Raw genomic sequence first — 20,149 nt, 5'->3', positions numbered from 1 at the left:
TCATGCACAAATCAAACAAAAGTACTCGTGAAACTGCATGTTTCGAGCCTTAATTTGTGGCTTTGGCATGTTTCCGAGTGAAGAAATCGCCCACTCTCTAACTCGTACATGACAAGCGCACGAGTTAACCCATTTCAAAAGTTCTAGAATGAAACAATGCAACACATAAGTTACACAACCATCCAAGACGTATTATGTAGAATTAATACACAAAGAAGAAGGGGAAAAAGAATTGTTACCGAGAAGAGTTGATCCTACATTAATACAAATGAGAGACTATGCATTATCCACTGCACCAAAAATACACTACAAGTACCTGCTTTATGACTGTATATGGCATTGTCAGGACATCTGAGACTACTGTCATGGCGGATACACATGATGAAGTAAATGTCAGTGATGTGTCCACAGAAAAAGTGGTAAGGAAAGTGGCCAGGAGCTGGACTCAGGACAAAGCTGAGCATTTAATGGGTTTGCATGAGGAAAGGCCAGCAGTACGGACGTAAAGTACTGCACTACAGGAACTGAAATAACAAGCACAGTCTGTAACACTTCTACAAATGAAATTTACCCAAATACCCACAGTTTTAAGAAATTGGACACTGTAGTTTCATAACATAGCTTAATTAATTCAGAGAAACAAATGCAGTTCTATCTGAAAGCAATCGTTCTAGAACTTGGAAAAGTGCCATTTCACTTCAAGTAATACAGCTGTGTCTATAATTTTTTGATGTACTGTTTGATTATGCTATTATATTTTGTGTTGTTAAACAGACCTTAAGAAATTTACAAGTGGTTCCTGAAGCCAATACATATAGAAACATCAAATAAATGTATGTCCAGAAATGCTTCATTTACCATATATCTGCCCTATTTGGCTATCAAACAAATACAGGTATTAAGATGAAATCTGCTGCAATGTTATTTCATCATAACTGTTACGATACCAAATATTAAAGAGAATAAACATATGGTACCTAACACTAGAAATCTTAGTGTCACGAGCAGTCTGTCATTAACTCTAATGAATCTACACACAATTATTTTGGCTCCAATTAGCAGGAGTACTTCTCCCATCTCCATTTCTGTCATTTTCGAGAAATTTCAATCATGTTATCTTCCCCCCATGAACCATGGACCTTGCCGTTGGTGGGGAGGCTTGTGTGCCTCAACGATACAGACAGCCGTACCATAGGTGCAACCACAATGGAGGGTATCCGTTGAGAGGCCAGACAAACGGGTGGTTCCTGAAGAGGGGCAGCAGCCTTTTCAGTAGTTGCAGGGGCAACAGTCTGGATGATTGACTGATCTGGCCTTGTAACACTAACCAAAACGGCCTTGCTGTGCTGGTACTGCGAACGGTTGAAAGCAAGGGGAAACTACAGCCGTAATTTTTCCCGAGGGCATGCAGCTTTACTGTATGATTAAATGATGATGGCGTCCTCTTGGGTAAAATAGTCCCCCATTCGGATCTCCGGGCGGGGACTACTCAAGACGACGACGTTATCAAGGAGAAAGAAAACTGGTGTTCTATGGATCGGAGCGAGGAATGTCAGATCCCTTAATCGGGCAGGTAGGTTAGAAAATTTAAAAAGGGAAATGGATAGGTTAAAGTTAGATATAGTGGGAATTAGTGAAGTTCGGTGGCAGGAGGAACAAGACTTTTGGTCAAGGGAATACAGGATTATAAATACAAAATCAAATAGGGGTAATGCAGGAGTAGGTTTAATAATGAATAAAAAATAGGAGTTCGAGTAAGCTACTACAAACAGCACAGTGAACACATTTTTGTGGCCAAAATAGACATGAAGCCCACGCCTACTACAGTAGTACAAGTTAATATGCCAACTAGCTCTGCAGATGACGAAGAAATTGATGAAATGTATGATGAGATAAAAGAAATTATTCACGTAGTGAAGGGAGACGAAAATTTAATAGTCATGAGTGACTGGAATTCAAGAGTAGGAAAAGGGAGAGAAGGAAACATAGTAAATGAATATGGATTGGGGCTAAGAAATGAAAGAGGAAGCCGCCTGGTAGAATTTTGCACAGAGCACAACTTAATCATAGCCAACACTTGGTTCAAGAATCATAAAAGAAGGTTGTACACACGGAAGAAGCCTGGAGATACTGACAGATTTAAGATAGATTATATAATGATAAGACAGATATTTAGGAACCAGATCTTCTATAGTTTTGTATATTGTCTGTCTTGCACGTCGCCGTTGTCGTCGGTAGCGCATCTTGGCAGCGTTCAATGCGGTTGCCTGTGCGACAGCAGCAGAGCGAATGACCCACAATGCGCGGGCATCGCTCGCTTTTATACCCGCGGCAGAACGCGTGACCTTGATAGGGACTTAGCGTATTTCGCAGTGCCAGCCGCGCGTTATCACGGACGGGCGCACTAGACTCACTAGGTGCGCCCGTCGGCTTAGAGCGTAGAGTTCACGGCTGGCGCACTGCCAACCTGACGTAGCGCCGCCTTATTGGCGGGGTCAAAGGTCAAGCGATCAGAGAGCTGACGTAACATGCTGTTGCATCCTCTATGCCAACTGATTCTAGATGTACGTTGTTTGGTTCTCAGCTACGCTACAGGTCAATTTATTTATGAAAATATAGTGTACAATCTCCAACAAGTTTAACATATTCACAGGTACCTTTACCTTTACACCAAATAAATACAGTTTCATTTACAGATATCTTACGTCTACTACGTGTGGAAAGGAAGAAGGGTGAAGGTGACATGTAGGTTGATTTCCCAAAGTCTTTATTTGCATTTTCTGTAATATGGTAAGTCTTGTATGCGATGATGTCTCTGTCGACGAAACTTTCCAGTCCAGACACATTAGGAACACCTGTTCCACCTCGTACAATGGCCACTGTCAGCCAGCCATTGCCATGAGTAAAAGTATCGTTGATGTCGATGCTGAAGTTCAGTTTGCAACCACAGAATACTGCAGGTCCATCTAGAAGGGCGTGTGCGGCGACAGATTTAATTGTGTTCTTCTTCTTGTCGGCGGCAGATGTTGTCATTTAGACGTCTTCTATAGTTTTGTATATTGTCCAGGGGCAGATGTGGACTCTGACCACTATCTATTGGTTATGAACTGTAGATTAAAACTGAAGAAACTGCAAAAAGGTGGGAATTTAAGGAGATGGGACTTGGATAAACTGAAAGAACCAGAGGTTGTACATAGTTTCAGGGAGAGAAATGGGGGAAAGAAATACAGTAGAAGAAGAATGGGTAGCTTTGAGGGATGAAATAGTGGAGGCAGCTAAGGATCAAATAGGTAAAAAGATGAGGGCTAGTAGAAACCCCTGGGTAACAGAAGAAATATTGAATTTAATTGATGAAAGGAGAAAATATAAAAATGCAGTAAATGAAGCAGGTGAAAAGGAATACAAACGTCTCAAAAATGAGATCGACAGGAAGTGCAAAATGGCTAAGCAGGGATGGCTAGAGGACAAATGTAAGGATGTAGACGCATATCTCACTAGGGGTAAGATAGATACAGCCTACAGGAAAATTAAAGAGACCTTTGGAGAAAGGAGAACCACTTGCAACATTATCAAGAGCTCAGATGGAAACCCAGTTCTAAGCAAAGAAGGGAAAGCAGAAAGGTGGAAGGAGTATATAGAGGGTCTATACAAGGGCGATGTACTTGAGGACAATATTATGGAATTGGAAGAGGCTGTAGATGAAATGGAGATATACTGAGTGATGAATTTGACAGAGCACTGAAAGACCGGAGTCGAAACAAGGCCCCGGGAGTAGACAACGTTCCATTAGAACTACTGACAGCCTTGGGAGAGCCAGTCCTGACAAAACTCTACCATCTGGTGGGCAAGATGTATGAGACAGGCGAAATACCCTCAGACTTCAAGAAGAATATAATAATTCCAATCCCAAAGAAAGCAGGTGTTGACAGATGGGAAAATTACCGAACAATCAGTTTAATAAGCCACAGCTGCAAAGTACTAACACGAATTCTTTACAGACGAATGGAAAAACTGATAGAAGCCGACCTCAGGGAAGATCAGTTTGGATTCCGTAGATATGTTGGAACACGTGAGGCAATACTGACCCTACAACTTATCTTAGAAGAAAGTTGAAGGAAAAGCAAACCTACATTTCTAGCATTTGTAGACTTAGAGAAAGCTTTTGACAATGTTCATCGGAATACTCTCTTTCAAATTCTGAAGGTGGCAGGGGTGAAATACAGGGAGTGAAAGGCAGTTATAAGAGTTCAGGGGTATGAAAGGGAAGCAATGGTTGGGAAGGGAGTGAACAGGGTTGTAGCCTATCCTCGATGTTATTCAATCTGTATATTGAGCAAGCAATAAAGGAAACAAAAGAGAAGTACGGAGTAGGTATTAAAATCCTTGGAGAAGAAATAAAAACTTTGAGGTTCGCCAATGACATTGTAATTCTGTCAGAGACAGCAAAGGAGTTGGAAGAGCAGTTGAATGGAATGGACAGTGTCTTGAAAGGAGGATATAAGATGAACATCAACAAAAGCAAAATGAGAATAATGGAATGTAATCGAATTATGTCAGGTGATGCTGAGGGAATTAGATTAGGAAATGAGACACTTAAAGTAGTAAAGGAGTTTTGCTATTTGGGGAGCAAAATAACTGATGATGGTCGAAGTAGAGAGGATATAAAATGTAGACTGGGAATGGCAAGGAAAGCGTTTCTGAAGAAGAGAAATTTGTTAACATCGAGTATAGATTTAGGTGTGAGGAAGTCGTTTCTGAATGTATTTGTATGGAGTGTAGCCATGTATGGAAGTGAAATGTGGACGATAAATAGTTTGGACAAGAAGAGAATAGAAGCTTTCAAAATGTGGTGCTACAGAAGAATGCTGAAGAATTGATGGGTAGATCACATAACTAATGAGGAGGTATCGAATAGAATTGGAGAGAAGAGAAATTTGTGGCGCATCTTGACTAGAAGAAGGGATCGATTGGTAGGGCATATTCTGAGGCATCGAGGGATCACCAATTTAGTATTGGAGGGCAGCGTGGAGGGTAAAAAACGTAGAGGGAGACCAAGAGATGAATACACTAAGCAGATTCAGAAGGACGTAGGCTGCAGTAGGTACTGGGAGATGAAGAAGCTTGCACAGGATAGAGTAGCATGGAGAGCTGCATCAAACCAGTCTCAGGACTGAAGACCACAACAACAACATGTATATTATATCACAAGCTCTGCAATGAGCTCTTACATTCTCCAAAATCGTCCCACCGCCTAATCTACTCTCTTATCCAACACAAACACAGTCATTTATGTTCTTCATTTGCTACTAAAAGTATTAAAAGTAGAACTGCAGCCCAATGCACTTTCATCACAACCTATTCCTTCAAGCACAGAAAAATGACCGAAAAATCTCGCAGAAAGTGATCTCTCAGCTCTCACAAACACACTTAGCCCGCCGTGCATAAGTGGTTCTGACACCTGATTCGAAAGACTGACACTTACAGAAAGTACTCACAAGTAACTATCAGACCGTAAGTATTAGTGAAAATTTGCCCTAGTAAAAACAATTCTGCGAGTACTGTCAGAATACCAAACTGACGAAGAGCATGTATCCCAGCTATTACATTCATTGTGGACTATGTTGCAATGACTTTAACTGTTAATCATAATACAGGAAAGAAATAAAATCTGCATCAGTCACTAAAATTTTTCCATCCACTATGTTCCACTGGTTAAGAATCATCACATGAAAAACATCTTTTACAGGGTTGCTCACAGTGCTAAGCATTGGGATTTCATGCAGCAGTGTTAAGGCGGCTGAGAGGTTAGGTTATGACTCGCATTATTAATTATTATGTTCATCAGTCACAAAATGTATAGATGTGATGTAGCAGATCATCTGAAGATATTACAAGTACTTCTACAGAGCAAGAAGAGCAGTATGTGTACTGTATTCTGCTGCTGAAATTCACTTACGTTTCTCACTGCTCATGAATCACACAATGTTGTTATGTAGCAAAGAAGTTACATTTCTTTCCTTCTTTGTGAAAACATTTACCTTCTTTGCTACATAACAACAACATAGTCTCAAATGAAATTGGTAACCCACTCTTTGTTCCATAGAGAGAACGGAACTAAACTGACTAAAGAACAACAGGACAATTTCAAAACCAATAGTATAAGGCGGGATTTATTTACATCACAGTGGTGCAGATTAGAGTATTACTGCACACATAATCTTCATAATCATAAGTAGAATAACTACTCCTACAAAAACTACTTTTTTTTCAAAGCCACATGTCACTACAAGAAATAATCCTTTTCAAAGTAGTATGTTGGTCCTCAAGTACTCTAATAGAAACTAATCACATTTACGAATATTTCACAGTTTCTTTAATGCCATTCATTCTCATTATTGCAGCAAAAAAGAATGTAAACTGGTAATAATACATGAACTTCGCATGTCGTATGAAGAAAAAATCACACCTGGTTCAAACAGCAAGATATATTTCGGTAGTAAGGGGTGAGAAAACTGTAAGATTGCTCAAAAATTTTGGAGCTCATCATCACATTTTTTTCTAAATCAAAGTTCCACTGAGTGTCAGAGGAAACCATTTGCCATCTGTTACATGACGTATTTAGGTGTGGCAAAATGTGGCCACACAGTCTATAATTTTACAAATACTGCCAATACATTAACTTAAGAAAAAAGATAGAATTATGCAACACATTTTGCCCAAAACAGCAGCAGCAGCAAAGCATTTCAGCTTCTTGCATCCAGTTAAATCTTTTCAAATCTGAATTTTTTCTGGATAGAGGACATTATTTTTTCTTTATGCTGCAATGGTCTTCGGTTATTTTTTAATGGTTTTAGATGCATGATTTATTTAAAAATATGTGCCTGTTTTCAAAATCTACTTTTTACACTTGGCTCCATTTACTAGTTACTATGCAAAATGACAATAATAATATTTAATTATACAGTGGAATATAACTAACCAACTACTTCCATGTATTGTGGCAATCACAAGCTGCTGCGCACAGCTACACTGAGTAGTTGATATTTTTCTAGTGATGGCCAGCAGTTGGCAACACTTGTGCATAACAGAAAGATCAAACATTTACAAATGTATACCTGAGGTTTCCATTGGAGAAAAAATATTTCTGTTGCAGCTAAGACACAGTAAAAGTTAATGTATACAATTGAAGCCAGAGGGTCTGAAAGGGTTAAGCAAAAGACATGTGAAATGTAATGTTCTACCAAACAAGAAACAAAGAATAAAATAACAACTTACCATCATAGTTTTCAGATTGATCACGATGCAGAGCCTGGCATTCACACATAGCATGGTACATTGCATCTAGCATTCCTTTGTCATCAGGTATAAATCTCATTTCTGTCATTTCAGAATTTGAACTGTCGTCATCAGCATTTTCTTCTAGCTGTTTTTCTGAAACAGAAGATATAGAGTGTAAACTGAAATTAAATTCATTATTCAAACTACAATTGTGTATTAATAGCACTTTTTCCAAAATTTACGCTATTGTTGTGGCATGCTCTGCTGGGCCTATGGGAACAAATCATGTTGGGGTCATCCTGTACTATCAGACATTTTTAACGACTGTTAGGTGCCAGACAGCTGAAAGTTTATCAAGAACGACCAATTTCACAGAACTGGCAGCGGTATACAGGTAAAAGAAATACACAATGCATTATTAATTTGCACTGCCAGTGAAGCAAAGGACTTAAAATTCAAAGTGAGAGAACCGGGTAGGAGCAAGCATGCCGGATTAGTGATTGAAATCGATCACTTTTAAAAAATAAAAGTAGTACAGCTGTGTAATACGCAATGCAATTTTTAACTTAAAACAAATGCATGTTACATCTTAGAGCACTTGGCGTGGGTACAAACTTTATTATATGTAATTACATAATTTATTCCGCATGAACCTGTGAATACAGTTAAAGATTTCATCTGGGCTTCCTGGGGTGGGGTTGAGGGACTCTACACAGATACTAACAGTTCCCCGGCGTCCTACCTTCTCACATGGTGAATACAGGCTCCATCCATTACTATTTCTGGCCATAGGGGATGTATATAGCCAATGAAACAATGAGATGTGCTTCAATTGCACCCCACAGTGTCAAGTTTCCTGTTATTAACTTAAGCTAACAGAAGTTATAAGGAACTGAAGAATTTTTGTGACTGTGCTTGGCTTCAGAAGGTCACAGCATTCTGCAAGTATTGAGAAAGGAACATTGGTGAATGATGGTTTTACAGCTGCATTACTAAAAGCACAACAACACAGGCATCAAACTAAGATTTTTATGTTTATATTCTCTAAAGTAAATCATTTTTGCATTCCCACATGCAAACACTGATTAACAACAGGGATGCTGCTCATAGATATTCTGAGGCAAATCCAAAACCAGAATGCTACGAAGAATGCAAGAAGTTGCAAAACAGGGTGAAGCAACGAGACTGCAACGCCAAAATCAGGGGCTCGTATTCCTTTGTGTGCACTGAAACAACAACCATGATTATGTGGAAGAATCTCTGTACCTTGGATGTCTGATGAGCAAAATCAGACACTGTTTTTCCATGTCTCAACTGACAAACTGAATAAATTTTTCTCAGCACCATCCTAGCCTCATGCTGATAAGATCTATTGCACGCAAGAATTTCCAAACTACATAACTAACCATGACACTTTCCATCTGAAACTGGCTACAATGACCACAATAAGAAAAGCAATAATTACAATGTCTTTTGGAACAGCAGTGAATGACACTATCAGCATTATCATGGACAAGCATTGCAGATAGCCCAATAGCTGTGTTAATATACATATTTTTCTCTTGTGAATGGAACACATTCCAATCCATGTAAAAGAAGCATCGTCCGACCAATCCCTAAGAATAAGAAGCTGTAACCACCTTGTTTTTATTTATTTATTTATTTATTTATTTATTTGCTGTCCATATAACAATCAGTTTCCAGACAATGTCAGAGATTTAGTTTACATTACAAAGCGTTAGTTCACATGTATATATAAATACATTCATTGACACAAATAATCGGGATCAGAAATTATCAGTTTTTTATGGCCAAAACAAAACTTACTGTTATGTACACTGTAGAGAGACATAACATGACATTTTCTGCTGAATAGCAGCTTCTCTCTATTAATGAATGCTTCAGTTTATTCTTTAAGGTGTTTAAATTAGCTGTCTTGAGATCAGGTAGTAGTCTGTTGTAATCAAGTTGTTCCTGTTGTATGTAGACTACAATCTGCAGCCATTTTTATTTATTTATTTTACTTTCAATTCTGTGGAAGTTTTCCCTTCCCCATGTATTTTAGTTATATACATTACTGTTTATTATATTATGTTCTGGGTTTCGTTTCACGAACTCGATTGCCTGCAGAATTTATACAGAGTCTGTATAGACTGCTGGTGTCCCATCCCATATCTCAGTACCATACTGAAGATGCCAATGTATCATTCCAAAATATACAGGGTAGCACACGAAAAACCGGTCCCGAGTACTGGACTGCTCATCCATTGTTTCAAAGCTGTTGTGACTATGTTATGTATTATCGCTACAAAAGCCATTGCAACTTCTTTGAGACATGGAAAGGAAATATCTCAGTGAGGTGTATCCTCTTCAAGAAAGAATTGTAATCATGGAGGCCTGTGTGTCTACCAGTTCATTTAAGGAAATAGGGACATTTTTGCAAAGAAGTTTTCTGGCATTTCCATACCAGCAAAGAGCAGTGCACATGACTTGGTGACATAGTGCCATACTACAGGGTCAGTTGCAAATGCAAAAAAGAAGTGAGCCCTCTCCATTTGTGCACCTGCTGTGGTCACAAATATTTGAGCACGAATGATCCAGAGTCCAAGGAAGTCAACACGCAAATTGTCGCAACAAGTGAAAGTATGTAATCTTCCAGAACACCAGATATTGGTCAACAAACAATTCCTATATGATTAATGAGGAACCTCTTCATGGTGTAAAAAAATCAGAGTTTGGTGTGCCACATCAGCAAATCAGATCGTGGCTCCCATATTTTTTGAAACAATAATAAACACTGTTGTGTATATGTGAATCTTCCAGGAATTTTATGCACAGTTGACCCATTATGAAAGTATGTATGCTGTCTTTCAACAGGATGAGGTGACCTGTCACACTTCACTCAAGTCAATCTCATGAATTCATGAAAAATTCACAAACGAACGGACTGTCAACAAAGGATTGTGGTCACCATGTTTGTCGCACCTAACCACTTATGACTTATCTGTGGGACAGTCCAAAGGGAAAAGTGAATGCAAATAACCCAATAAAGTTAGAGTACTTTTAAGGACAATAGCCATAGTGAAATTTTGAGAACTGATGCAGTAGATCAATTCAGTAAACACAGGCCTTTTATTTGTTATTTCTTTATTATCCAATTATTATGTATTTGTCTATCTGTTGTTGTATCTGGTCATGGTGGGGAACAGTTTGTGCATAAAAGGCAAGCAATCTGCACTCAGGGCAGATTTTCCATGTGTCACCCTGTATTTGCCTTAAGCTACAATGGCCCTTATAGCTAAGCATGACTTTCATTGTCAGTGTCTTCTCTCTGTTTTAAAATAGCTTATTTGCAGTAAGGTAAGTCGACAAAACATTGTAATTAATTTCACTACTGTTGGCAGCAGTTTGCGTATCATGGCTCCAGCTGACAAAAGATGTGGGATCTGCACAACTCACGACCTTGCAATTTTGGGGTTCAATTAAATCATTCACCTACGCAAGGAACAGAAAAGGCACTAACCTGCTTCCTTGAGGCATATCACATTGAAGAATCATGTAGGTTGATTTAGTTGTTACCAACTGTTCATGCCTTTTATAAGTTAGCTTCACACACTGCTTCCTGTCTTTCAAATACAACATATATAGCTGTAAGGCTACCCATCTCATCCTGTATTTCAATTTGTGTAATAGAACTGTACGAAGGCTTTACTCATATTCAGGAAAATGCTTGTAACCTTGTCTGCTTTATATACAGCTTGTTTAATATTTCATGTATAAAAGTTGCTACTGATGTTACAATCTTCCTTTTCTAAATCATGTTGTAGATTGCTGAACTGATTTAGTATTACTTTCTCTAGTAATTTGTCAAGTTCTGACGTTAAAGATATTGGCCTACAGTTTTGTGTCAGTTTTTGTTGCCCTCTTATACACTTGTAGCATCTCAGCAATTTTCAAAAGGTCAGGAAACTCCCCATGGCAGAGGGAGGTTCTTATTAGGTGCTTCAGAGGCTTCACTAATTCTCCTCTGTGCTCCTTTAGTAGCTTAGCTGAAATGTCATCAAAGCCACAAGACATATTATCTTGAAGTTTTGAAATGATTACTATGAGTTCCTCTCATTAATACCATGGATGGAAACAAGATTGGCTAGTGTTCCTAACAATAAAATTGGGTGCCCAGTCATGTACTCAATTTGTACCAAATGTACCAAACATTTGTATGAATCTCTCTTGTAGCTACCAATCAATCAGGATTTTGCCTGTTACATCTGAAGCCCGGGAATATATTGCTCAGAACCAGGTTATTGAATAGTTACACAAATTCAACTTAAATATCAGACCAGCTTTTACAAGCACTATAGACAAACACTGATTTAATTAAGGAAAATGATGGCCTGAAATAGGTTCTGAACAAATGTGAGGCCACAATAACACTGACACTACTAGCCTTCAGCAATATATTTGATACTGTCAACTTCGACATATTGCTCAGAAAAATAAGACAGCAAAATTTTCGGAGAGTGTGCTTAAGTGGTTTGAAATGTACTTGAAAAACAGACTGCAACTTCTTGTCTATGGGAATATAAAGTCACCCTGGAAGCATATTCTTGCAAGAGTGTAACAAGTGTCAGTCCTGAGCCCACTTATGTCAATGATGTGTCCGTCATTTCTCCTCCAGTAAATATCATTCCTATGCTGACAACCTCCAGCTTTACCTAGATGCCAGATCTGAATATATCAACTACACAATCCTTAATATGAATGATTATCTGTCTTCCATGCTAACATGGCCACACAGAACCTGAGACTTAAACTACAAGGTCTATTCAAAAAATTCCAGAACATTTGTGATTTTGTGCCACTGGTACGTTACAGAGAAATGTGGTTAGCATCCCTGCACATGCCTGTGTTTGATGTTTAACTGCTGGAATTTTCAATGCTGTATGTCTGTTATTCTTCAGTGCTGTATTCAGCAGGCTGTTGTGTTGCAAAGTTTGCGAATTTCTAGATGGCAGAGTTAGAGGAGCAGTGTGTCTGCATTAAATTTTGCAAGAAACTAGAGAAAACCTTTACAGACACACACCAAATGATGCAGTAATTTATGGTCATGAGTGCTTAAGCTGTACTCAGTGTTACAAATGGTTCACATGGTTTAAAAATTGTCAGACAGAAGTTAAAGATGACCCCCATTTAGGATGCCCTTCGACACCTGCCGACAACGCTCATGCCAGGAACGTTAATAAAACAACAGAGTGCTAAAAGGAAAGCATATTTCTGAAAATTCCTGAAAATAATTGGATGCAAAGTGTGAATCAAACCCAATAGCATAATTTTTGCAGATGCCTTTCCGACTACTAAAAGTGTTGGATAAGCTATAAATAAAATACAGCATGAGTGTCATCTTGTTAATTACTATTACTCACGTATGGGCTCAATAGGACTACGTGAGGTACAATCAGTCAATGTCACTTTTGAGGCTTGGCCTTCCTTTGTGTCCAAATTTGTTTCATCCTTTCAGAACGAAATCTCTTTCTCTCATCAGACCACAGCGTTCCAGTTCGTTTTCTAATTTCTCTCTGGCTAACTTGCCAATCAAATACTTTTTTACTGAATTTTTTTTCTATCTGTGACGTCTGCCTGAGTTACACTGGCTACTTAAAGATCCTCTGCAATCTCAGCAATCCTTTTAATTGGCTCAGATTTGGCCTTCTGTTTTCATAGAATTCTAATATTACCAAGTGAGGTGGCGCAACGGTTATCATACTGGACTTGCATTCTGGAGGACGATGGTTCAAACCCACATCCGGCCACCCAGATTTAGGGTTTCTGCGATTTCCCTAAATCACTTCAGGAAATGCCAGGATGGTTCCTTTGAAAGCGCACGGCCAACTTCCTTCCCCACCCTTTCCTACTATGATGGGACTGATGACTCAGAGTTTGGTCCCTTCCCCCAAATCAAAGAACCAATTCTACCATTTGTTTTGTCAACCTAGTGTATGCCATTCTTTTAATGTGCCCACAAAGTTTAAGTCTTTGTTTTGTCATGTCACCATATATGTCTGTGTAGTCTTCTATTTCCTTATTACTTCTCAGCCTATAAGTTTCTCCATCAGTAATTTGGGGCCTAATATTTTCCTAATAATCTTCCTTCCTTTCTTTCTTTCTTTCGAATTTCTTCAATATCCTCCTTCCTATTTAAAATTAAAGTTTCTGCTGCATAAAGACAGTCATATTTGATTACAGTGCTGTAATGCACAAGCTGATAATATTTTTACAATATTTTGAATACCTATATACGGCTGGTTTAGAGAATTTAAACTACACTCAATAATAATAATAATAATAATAAACACTGCTTCCTTGCGATATTGGGTTCTTTCTTTTGTGTAAATTTGATATTGATCCACCTCTAACATGATAATTGCTCAAGGCTTTTGATGACCCTGCTCCCATTATTTTCTCCTACAGCAGCTCTTTCTTTGGAATTTATTTTATTTTCATGTAAATGTATGACTGATGTGCATGTCACACGGGATTTGTTACTGATTGCCATTTTTGTAATAATGCACCTCACATAACAGTCAATGTTTTTGTTTTTGCTTGGACGAATATCTGGACAGATGTGACACCAAGTTTCTCCCAGTTTATATAATGTCCAAATAACTTACAGGAATACAGATGGATGACATCGTCAACAACCAGTGATCTTTAGACATGTGCACCCTGTCATCTTCAAGGCAAAACTGCAGCAAGTAAGCATTGTGCAAAGGAATTTACAACCACGCTTTGCAGAGCACAATTCCGGAAAACTCTCTCTCTCTCTCTCTCTCTCTCTCTCTCTCTCTCTCTCTCTCTCTCTCACACACACACACACACACACACACACACACACACAGAGTAAACACTTGTGCCATCAAACAAGCAGAGGTCACTGACGTCAGAAGTTATCAATATGGAACATTAATAACAAATGGGTGAGATAACAGTAACTCCTAGTGTCACAAATGTTTATAACAGCTGAGAAAACTGTTATTGCAGAACATTCCCTTGGCACCAGTCATCCTATGGGATATAACAACACGGAGATTCTGGCATACCCTTCCACGCACTGGGATGGTGTTATTAAGGAAGCAGTTAATATTAAGTTAGCAAAGAAATTTTATAAATAGAGATGGGGGGTATTTATTTAAATTCTGCAGAGAATCCTGTTGTCTTCCTCATCAAAAAATTAAGTGAGTTACTGCTACCTCATCTGTTGGGTATAATTTTTGCTATCAATAACTTCTGATGTTGGTCATCTTTGGTTGTGTGACGGCACTATTGTTTACTAGAGAGAGAGAGAGAGAGAGAGAGAGAGAGAGAGAGAGAGAGAGAGAGAGCTAGCTTTCTGGACCCGCACTGCAAACCTAGGTTTTAAATTCGCAGGTACAGCATTTACTTGTTGCAATTCTGCCTTGAAAATGACAGTATGTGCACCTATTGAAATACCAGTGGTTGTCGACAATGACACTTGGCTTCATTCTCCAAGTTATTTGAACATATGGACTGCTGAACATATTAAACATATTTCTATGTCTAGTGTACTGATAACTGTTTTACTACATGTAATTTCATGTAAGAATGATATTTACTGTGTAAAAAGTTCACACAAGAATGTTACACTTGGACAATATCTACAGCCATGTCACAATGTGTGTTATAGTGTCAATCTGTTTTTGTTATTGCTGCCATTATGAAATTTCTGCTTTTATATATCATCCTCTCTCTAGGATGTCATATGAATCGTTTCTTTCCTCTCCCGGCCTCCTTTTCCCCCATATATAAGTAACATTGCTCATTAAGGTTTACATTATTATTGTAGAACGTATTAATATCGCAGTCATATGTTTCTTCTGCATACATACCAATTGCAGTTGTGGTTATTTTTTAAAATACCTTGTAAAAGTAGCATTATGCATTTCAAGCTACACATTTTTGAATGTACAACAACAATGTGTTTTATAATGTAATATGTTTAGGCTGCAGTTATATTCATGGAGTGGAACAATTATTTCACACTAAACTTATGTAGAAGATCATACTCCATATGCACTGTTCACATCTGCCACCTGGTGGCTGAACATATTTAGTTTGTAATGTGCCACACAGCTACAGCAGTCCTCTGTTGTATATGACATTTAACTTTGACTGGATACTATGTCTCCTAAGTTACGTAATTCAACTTTCAAGTCACAAAAACTACACCAAACGTCATTCTGTAAAGGCCTAGCCCTTCTAATGTTTTTTCTTTGTGCCACAGATCTGTTGATGCTATTAAGCGAAATGCATTATAAAGAGTATAATAAAAAAATTATTTAGGGAACAAGACAATAGCATATTATTGAGCCAAATATGGTCGCACACAAAATGGAGGACTTTATGTCCAAAGTAATTAAAAATGGATGTTGATGAAAACACTATCTATGGAGCTGCATGCTGCAAGAACTCGGGATAAATAGTGTCACTATCTGGAGATTTCCCTTTAAACTTTAGATTGTCGAGACCAACTCAACTTCCATTGAAAGGAAGCCCAACACAGATTTTATGGTTGTTGTGGTCTTCAATCCAGAGACTGGTTTGATGCAGCTCTCCATGCTACTCTATCCTGTGCAAGCTTCTTCATCTCCCAGTACTTACTGCAACCTACATCCTTCTGAATCTGTTTAGTGTATTCATCTCTTGGTCTCCCTCTACGACTTTTACCCTCCACACTGCCCTCCAATACTAAATTGGTGATCCCTTGATGCCTCAGAATATGCCCTACCAATCTATCCCTTCTTCTAGTCAAGATGCGCCACAAATTTCTCTTCTCTCCAATTCTATTCAATACCTCCTCATTAGTTATGTGATCTACCCATCTAATCTTCAGCATTCTTCTGTAGCATCACATTACGAAAGCTTCTATTCTCTTCTTGTCTAAACTATTTATCGTCCACGTTTCACTTCCATACACGGCAACACTCCATACAAATACTTTCAGAAATGACGATTTTATGGTATCCAATATAAAGCCGATTTCAAAGGAGACTGGGACTTGCACTGTCAGCAGCAATGTCAACTGAAAGTTACATTCCTGTGAGCTTTTCACAGAGTTGAAACAACTATAGCTGATTTAACTTCTTCAGACAACAGTCTGTGTCTGTCCCTAGGTGTGAGCTGTTTTTGGTTTCATAGGCATTTTTCCCAATTCACTTTGTTAACAGTAATAATGCTTTCAATTGGCAGAAATTCTCTCAACTTAGCTGATATTCTTGTCTTCTGAACAATCATTGGTAAATTATCCATACATTATGCCCATTCTTCATAATCTGGTCAGTTCTTCACTATATGACATAACTGACCATGAATTCTCTCCACCGTTTATCTGTTTGCCAATCTTACACCAATTTTGGTAACTATTATTGTTTTGTGATGAACCCAACATTTGGTTTAATGCAGTTCTCTATCCCTGTGACTTGGCAGCTATCCTCTTCATTTCAGCATAGCAGCAGCATCCAACAACAACAATCACGTATATAGAGGGTGTTTCTGTAACAGCGTACAAAAATTTAACAGAACACAGAGGATGTTCCACTGAACAATTTGAGGTAGGGAACCTGGGGTTGGAGAAGCCATCTTAATGAGATAATAGGAGTAAAATCATATTACTGTGTACTTTTTTTTATTTACATTAGTTACAGGTAACTGCAAATACCATCAGTGATATGATGAACGTACCATTTGTACTTTATCTTACAAAACGTGCTGAAACTGGTAGCCATCGAACTAAATGCAAGCATGACATCAGCGAACAAGGTTCTAACACGCCCCAACAACTATACCTGGTGTGTTTTGAATCACATCACAGGCAGCTACAATTTTGGCAACCAATTCCATCTCCTTATCTAGGGTCTTGTACTAAAGTGACTTTAGATATCCCCATGGGAAATAAGTGGATTCAGGTCAGGTGAACTCGCAGGCCATGGAATAGAACTACCATTCCAATCCAGCAACCAAGAAATACTGCACTGGGATGGTTGTGGACAACCATACTGAAGTCAGTCACTGCACCGTAATGCAGTATCCACATCCTCTCACGAACAGCCAAAGCTATTTCTCCAACAGTTCAGGTACAATTCTTTCATGAACCTGAAGTACAGCTGACCATTCAGATGGCCAGGTAGAAGATATGGCTCACCATCCTTGTTTCCTTGCAGGATATAAAAAATGTAAACTTTTATGCATGTTAGTTGTAAATAAGCTGGAAAACAGTTATGCTAGACAAAGTGATAAACAAGTTTACTGCCGCATCCCCTTAAACTGGCTTCTCTGACATCACATTTCCGACCTCAAATTTTCCAATTGAGGATCCCCTAGTCCTGTTAAATTTTTGCACACTTATGGAAACATCCTGTATATTCGTATCTAGACCTGCTCCTGTTACGCCTTCCTCATATCGTCTCTGAAACACTGTTTTCAGCAAGAACCCTTATCACAATACACGTCTAAAGGTGCGTTGTCCAAGGTGTGATGGTGATCTGCAGCTGCCACAGCATCCTCCATGATGAGAGGGGCTGCCTGCTCGCACACTGCGCAGTTTGAGTTTGGGCTGCAACACATGGCTGGTGTAGCTCCAGCCACAGCACTGCACCGGTGAGCAGTGCTGCAATGAGAGCCATGCCTCAAAGGCCTCCTACATAGTGTTGTCACATGATGTCTAGACAAAGTGAACTACCATGAAACGCTCATGGGGTGTAACACACTGTGAGTTAATCTCTGAACATCATTGTCTCTATAATTTAAAGTACCATAATGCATAAGGTCATTCCATCCCACTACCATCGGGAAACTGCCATTAGGCAGGAAATTCCTTTGCTTGTTCCAAAAGTTTTTCTGTTGAAGGAACTGGCAAATAAATAGATGAAAGTTAATAGATAAATGGTGACAGTACTACTTCCACAATTGTACTGACAATCCCTATAGTGATTCAAAATGAAAATACTAGAGATAGGCAAAATTCTCCCGTTGCCAAGATCCTGAAAAAAGTATAACAAATGCTCATACGCTTTTATTTTTAATAAACCTATATTTCATTACATTGTAAGTGGAATTTTCAAGGAAATAAGGGTAAAAATTAGGGACTCGTCTCTGAGAAATAAAAGTGAGAGAATGTTGGAATGGGACCAAATGTCTCAGCGATACCAAGAAATGGGTTCTGTACTGCAGTATCATCAATGACCTTACCATGGCGCACGGCATTCAGATCAAGACTGATGCGCAGCGGCACCACTGCCCCTTAACAGTGCAGGCACAACCATCCCAAAGCCGCTTCTGCAGAAACCCCAGCAACACCAGCCAGCATACATATGGAAAACAAAGCTACCGACTATGGGCCAATCAAGCCATGCCATTCCATTGCAAGCACACTGGCGGCTTGTGTACTCCTGCGCACCTGGACTAGTTAAAAGCACATGCACTGCCACAGACAGCAGTGTGAAGTCGGGCTGCAGTCTCGCGAAGTGTTTGGTCTTGCTGCTAGTAACTACAGGCATATACAGACTCGAAGTGACAATGTTGTACGATTGTGATAGGGACGTGTCGTACAATGCCAACTGACAGTGTTTGTATTCAGATCTTGTGTGAACTTCAATTGAGAGATTAAACTTGTTTTTTCACTCAAGCCTCCAGTCTTTGTTGTTCCGCACTTCCCGGATACAACAACTAATGGTGACAGAGGCTGGTTGATAGTTTTGGTTTCATCGGTTCTCCCTTGCTTCTGATCAGGTGAATCATCACCTGCGATGTGGGGGTCACTGTGTGTTTCTTTTCTTCTCTTCTTTTGTGCAAATGACATTGGGGGGACATTCATTCATTCATTCCTTTGCTTTTGTCTTCCTTGTTTCTTCTCTCCTTTTCACCATGGCGACTCCCCAACCTGAGGTACCTGTGTCGCTCAAAGAACTATAAATCGAAGCAATTCTCTCAACTGACGGCGAAGCTGACATTGCTGTTGGAAGACCTGCAGCTAATGCAGGAAGCCTCGTATCAGCACCTCTCCTATGCTGATAACAGCAGCAGCCAACACCGATCAGCCCCATTGTTTCGCAAGTTCAATCCTGCAGTGGAAGAATGGGACAAATACAAACAGCACCTGTTTCAACATTTTGCAGCCTGCAACATTTCAGGTAATGTTCAGCTCTCTTATTTCTTCTCTTGGGTTGGTGTTGATATCTCGCGTATCTGCATTAAGCTGTTTCTCCTTACTCAGCAAGAATCAGTTCCTTCCTCTAATGTCACTGATGCTCCAGTTGTTGGTCACCTCTGCTCATTATAAGTTTTTTCACACAAAATGTCAACCTTCCCAGTCATACCAGCAATGGCTCATGGAGGCATGTGGTATAACCCCCATGTGCAAATTTGTCTGTCCTTTTTGTAAGCGTTATGCTGACGCTGTTGTGGGACACTATTGTTCAAAATGCTACCCATTCCCAACTTCATGTGGAGGTTCTCAAGCTCTCAGACCCCTCCCGTGAGGATGTCATTTGTATAATTAAGATGTAGCAATTATTTGACATTGCTCCCAAGTGGTTGTTGCCCCCTGACACTCGTCAGTCCCATTCAGACAGGTGTTCTCTTTCTACTGGACTCCGTAAACAACCCATGTCATGTCTGCAGCGGTTCTGTCCCACTGGCAAGTTGCAATCGCGGCCAGTCTGTCCTCCTGTCCAATTACGGCTCAGAGGCAATGGATGTCAATCAGGTCGATGGTGATAATGCTGTGTTCCTGCACCACTGTTTCTGACAAGTCGTCTCCATTTCAAACCTGTTATGGTGTTTCCACTGCATCAGGGTC

The 20,149-nt window shown here is 39.3% G+C and overlaps 1 protein-coding gene across 1 annotated transcript in view; it reads right to left on the bottom strand.

Annotated features, from left to right (window-relative positions):
• LOC126237161 (methylosome subunit pICln) overlaps positions 1 to 20,149 on the bottom strand; it is a 63,562-nt gene that overhangs the window by 18,205 nt on the left and 25,208 nt on the right. Inside the window, exon 3 of the mRNA XM_049947014.1 lies at positions 7,276 to 7,431. Coding sequence (XP_049802971.1) covers positions 7,276 to 7,431 — 156 coding nt within the window. The remainder of the gene's footprint in view (positions 1 to 7,275; positions 7,432 to 20,149) is intronic.

This window comes from Schistocerca nitens, chromosome 2 (assembly GCF_023898315.1).
Source record: "Schistocerca nitens isolate TAMUIC-IGC-003100 chromosome 2, iqSchNite1.1, whole genome shotgun sequence".
In the NCBI taxonomy this organism is placed as follows: Eukaryota; Metazoa; Arthropoda; class Insecta; order Orthoptera; family Acrididae; genus Schistocerca; species Schistocerca nitens.
Note: the sequence above shows the minus strand (reverse complement) of the source record. Positions and strands in the feature narration are given on the sequence as shown.